The 4,695-nt window shown below is 51.5% G+C and overlaps 2 protein-coding genes across 7 annotated transcripts in view; both read right to left on the reverse strand.

Annotated features, from left to right (window-relative positions):
* The window catches only part of FLOT2 (flotillin 2), a 21,048-nt gene extending 17,675 nt beyond the window's left edge, over positions 1–3,373 (reverse strand). The window contains exons 1-2 of one of the 6 annotated variants that reach the window (XM_037743305.1): positions 2,468–2,652; positions 2,123–2,220 (exon numbers count right to left, since the gene is read on the reverse strand). In XM_037743305.1, coding sequence (XP_037599233.1) covers positions 2,123–2,220; positions 2,468–2,516 — 147 coding nt within the window. In that variant the 5' untranslated portion in view covers positions 2,517–2,652. Of the gene's footprint in view, positions 1–1,545; positions 1,653–2,122; positions 2,221–2,467 lie in introns of all 6 variants that reach the window. The other 5 variants (XM_017542138.2, XM_017542129.1, XM_017542130.2 and 2 more) reach the window with 5 other exon arrangements.
* The window catches only part of DHRS13 (dehydrogenase/reductase 13), a 5,311-nt gene continuing 3,337 nt past the window's right edge, over positions 2,722–4,695 (reverse strand). The window contains exon 5 of the mRNA XM_017542139.2: positions 2,722–3,822. Coding sequence (XP_017397628.1) covers positions 3,377–3,822 — 446 coding nt within the window. The 3' untranslated portion in view covers positions 2,722–3,376. The remainder of the gene's footprint in view (positions 3,823–4,695) is intronic.

The following is a 4,695-nucleotide window of genomic DNA, read 5'->3' on the forward strand; positions in this document are numbered from 1 at the left end:
CCAAGCTAGTCTCAAACTCCTGGCCTCCAAGTGATCCATCTGCCTCAGCCTCTCAAATTCCTGGAATTATAGGCATAAGTCTGGCCAAGAATATTTATAAATTCATAAAATAAATACATAAGAAATTATATTGAAAGTTTTCAAAATTTAAAACAACCAAATGTGTAATACAGTAATATGTCCTTCTTTATTAATATATTAAATAGTAAGATCTAGTGGTAGATCTAATTACTAACTTAATTTCAAAATATGGAGGAATGTAAATGATTTCCTTTTTTTTTTTTTGAGACAGAGTTTTGCTCTTGTTTCCCAAGCTGGAGTTCAATGGAACAATCTTGGCTTATTGCAACCTCCGCCTACCGGGTTCAAGTGATTCTCCTGCCACGGCTGCCTGAGTAGCTGCTGGGATTACCAGCATACGCCACCATGCCTGGCTAATTGTTTGTATTTTTAGTAGAAACGGGGTTTTACCATGTTAGCCAGGCCAGTCTCGAACTCCTGACCTCAGGTGATCCACCCACCTCAGCCTCCCAAAGTGCTGGCATTACAGGTGCGAGCCACCGTGCCCAGCCAGTGATTTTCAAGGTACCAGCAATAACTAGTGTGTTAGGAAAATTCCTGCTAATACTATCATGAATTGTTGCCAATATTCATAATCACAGAAAACACTAAATTTCAATGGATGAGAGAAAATAAAATTGTGCTTTCTCACACCTTACCCCCACCCCTGACCCATGAAAAAAGATTCCCCTTTAAAATTTTCAAAAGTAGAGAGAAAAGAAGTTTTATGTTACAAACTGAAGGAGGGAGTTAGACATTAAGAAAGGATGGAAAAGATGACTTTGAGATGTATTAGCATCCTCCTTCTGAAACTGGGTGGGTGAGATGCCTCTGGACCTAGATGCAGGTCCAAAGAGCAAAGCAGAAAGGTGGGAGCAGGGGTGGGAGCAGTTGCTCTGCTCTCTCGGGAGTCCACACGCAAGAGGGAGCTGCATCTCAGCATGATCATCTCAAATCCCAAGGTACCATTACACCAGGCATTATCCCTCTGCCTTCTCCACTTCCCTGACTCCAGCATCCTCAGTTTTCAACATGACCTCCTCTTCCCACCCCAACATAGCTTTAAAGCTAACTGCATTGACTTCTCTTCAGCAGAGCAGGTTCTCGGTAACTGGAAGGCACAGAGCAGCCCATCTCTGGGGCACTTTTTGGCCCTCAGTCTCAAGATTTTTCACAAAGATGGAACTGGAGCTTTTGTCTTTTCAGCCCAGAATCTGGGCTTCCTGAAGGAAATTCCACAAGAAAAACAAACTGCAGTGCAGATTCTGGTCTCTAAAAACCTTCTCTAAGGGTGGGGACTGGGAGACAGGTCTAGATCTTATAGAGGGGGAAGTCTGGCTTCGGTGTTCTCTGGGGGTCTCCCTCCTGTCCCCAAGGCTATTTCTGGTCTTCAGGGGGGCAGGGTACTTATTAGATTGATTTTGAGATCCAAAGTGACCCAGAGGCCATGTTTTGGAATGAAAATTCCCAGTGGACTTATCATACCTTTCCAAGGGATGGCAGCTATAACGCCTGGCTCAGGGCTTCTACCTCCTTCTATTTCTTCTGCAGCCACTTCTACCAAATCTGCACGCAGGCTGAAAAACTCAGCACTGATAGTGGGAAGACAGACAAGAGAAATTCCTCCAGCTCCAGGCCTTCAAACTGTCAGGCATCAGGACCCCCCTCCCCCAGCTCCTGAGAGTCAGGAGCTGCACAATCTGGTGGCTTGCAAGGTGTCAGTCGCTTCCCAAAGCACCCCAATATAAAATCTCACTAGCAACTCATTTTCTCCGTTACTGCAGTCCCCAAGCCTCACCTAGACAGAAATTCTGGAGCTTGCAGCATTTTGCAATCCCCAGCTGCAAGCCCAGGGCCAGGTTTCCCAATCTGTAGAGTCCGCAACCGCGTCGCCTGGGCGGGCAATGCCGGTAATCCCCAACAAGCCCCAGCCTGCTCGGAATTAACGGGTCAGACTGTGCCCAGAGAAAGAACCTATGTCTCAGGGCCCCTCTCCTACAGGCACCTGTCCTCCAGGGCTGCGCGACCCGCCCCAGTCCCGGGCGCTGGAATCCAGCCAAACCTCTGCGTTCCCGGAACCACCAGCTCCCTCCCTCACGGAACCCCGCGACTTCAGTTCGGGACCCCCAAGCTCACGGTGAAGCCGAGGGGAGGCCCGGCCTAGGAAGGGGGATGGGAGGAGAAGCAAATAAACATTGGAAAACACGCAGCGGGAGGGGGAGCCCCTGGTGGGTGCCCGAGGGCACGCAGCAAGGAAAGCATGAGCACGGGGGGGGGGGTCTCTCCCGGGGGCCAGCACCCTGCCCCGCGCGGTAGACTCAGGCCCAGCTCTTCCCCGTGCCCTCCCCAGCCCTGCATCCACCCCGAGCACCCTCCACAGCGCCCACCTCCCTCGCCGCCCCCTCACCTGAAACCACCAGCGCCTCGTTGGGCCCCACTGTGTGGCAATTGCCCATGGCGCCGGCGGCACGGAGGGTCCTCGGGACCGCACAGACCCGGACAGCAGTAGCGGGTCCGCAGCGCCGGCCGCGCCCAGCCTATCCCGCCACCCTCAGCGGCCGGCAGCCCGCTCGCCCGCGCCCCACTGTGGTCGCAGCCCCGCCGGAAGTGTGGCGGCGGAGGGCGGGGCCGGCGCGTGGAGGCAGGAGCGAGCGCAGCCTGGGCGGTCAGTGCGCTTTATTCCAAGGGGCTTCAGATGCAGATAGCCCCAGGCCTACAGCCGCCCAGAAGGAGTCCCCTTACTTCCATGAGGCACCTCGATACCAACTGCCCTGCCCTGACTCACCTCCTAGCACCCATCTTATGGCAGTCGGTCCTGGGCGCAGAGCCCTGGGATCAAATCCCAGGCCCTGCTTCTACTCACTGTGAGATCTTAGGCGAGTCCCTTAGATTGGGCACCTAATCCCGCCTCAACAACATGGGGGTAATTTACCTAGCTAGATGGTTGCAAAGGGCTCGGTTCACTAATTCTCAATGTTGGCAGTGTATCACATTGCAAACTCCCTGCCTCTGCTCCATTGCTGATAAGAATGAACGAGGGTGGGGCCTGGAAATACTAAATCCAAATTCCCAAGAAGCGCAGGGTCTAGCATATTACTCCTTATGTCTCCATCTGGGGTTACTGTCACTCTCAGAAAGAAATAATCACCCATTATTCCTTTAACCAGAAAGAGATGTCCAGGGCACAGCTTGGGACCCCAGAAAGTAACCATGGAGGTCAAGATCACAAGCCCGTCAGTGTCCAGGGCATGGCCTGGCACACATCCGAGGTTTTCAAGGGCCATAAAGTTCCATGGAAAGCATCCTGGCCTGAGGGTTAGGAGAGCTGGGTTTCAGGCTCAACTTTAGCCTGAATTCGGTGTGTAATCTTAGACAAATCATCTGGTGAGCTCTGAGGGTTAGGGGGCTCTGTGGGCTCCTTAGGGTTGGGGGAGCTCAGAGAAGATGGGGCCCCTGAGTCCTCAGGCTGGGGGTCTTCATCGGGTTCAGCATCCTCTGCAGGCCCAAGCCCTGCCAGCCTCTTGCTGACCTCCCATAGCCGATGGGCTGCCTGGTCATCTCGGGCAGCTGGAGGCACCTCTTCCACATGGCAGTTGGCAAAATATCTCCCACTGAGGGGCTCGAGGCCCTCTTGTAGAGCACAGTACAGGGGTGTCTGGGCACCTCCTCTTGGTGCCCGGAGCACCAGCCAAGCCAATGGGCGCAAAAGTGGGCGCAGCCATCCTGGAACATGACGCAGGAACAGCTCCGAGTTCACAGGCCCTGTAGGCAAGAAGGAAAGGAGTTGGACTAGGTGCAGTGCTATGCATCTATAGTCACAGCTACTCGAGAGGTGGAGCAGGAGGATCGCTTGAACCTAGGTTTTTGGGACCAGCCTGGGCAACAGTGAAACTCTATCTCTTTGAAAAAAAAAAAAAAAAAAAGAAAAAAAGAGTTGGAACAGAGCTAGAAGACCAGGGAGAGAATCTGGTTGTGGGGGAACCAGGGTAGTATTTACGAGGCATTCAGGGCTTCTGCAAGATGACTTCACTCATTTCCTGCATGAAGCCTCTTCCCTTCCATCCAAACTACTTGTACACCCCATATCCCAGATTTTGTTCATGCTGTGTCCCATGCCTGAAAAAATTCTCAGTCTCTCTCCATCTTTTCTTCTAGCTCAAGTCCTGTCCCTTGTTTAAGCAGCATTTATTAAGTACTTGCAGTATACCAGCCACTGCTTTGGACATTAAGGATATGGAGTGTAATAAAGGGTTAATAAAGGTTAATTGTGATTGTCACTATTATAATTACTAATAAACCTTAGGCAGTGACTATCTAAAATGCAGTATGGTAATATGAATATGGCAGATCTTGTTATCCTGGTATAACCTCTTCCATAAGACAAAGCGTACCTCTGGATCTCCAGTTATCTCTCTCAGAGTAAAAGCCAGAATGCCTACAGTGGACCTCCCTCCAAACCCTATAGGACCTGGTGCTTCTCTATGACCTCACCTCTTGCTACTCTCTCCCGTCACTCTGTTCCAGCCACACTAGCCTTTCTCAAGCACACCAGGAACTTCTGCCTCAGGGCCTTTGCACTTACTTTTTTTTTTTTTTAGAGACAGAGTCTCGTTCTGCTGTCCCGGCTGGAGTGCA

Source organism: Cebus imitator, unplaced genomic scaffold (assembly GCF_001604975.1).
Source record: "Cebus imitator isolate Cc_AM_T3 unplaced genomic scaffold, Cebus_imitator-1.0 Scaffold140, whole genome shotgun sequence".
Taxonomy (NCBI): domain Eukaryota; kingdom Metazoa; phylum Chordata; class Mammalia; order Primates; family Cebidae; genus Cebus; species Cebus imitator.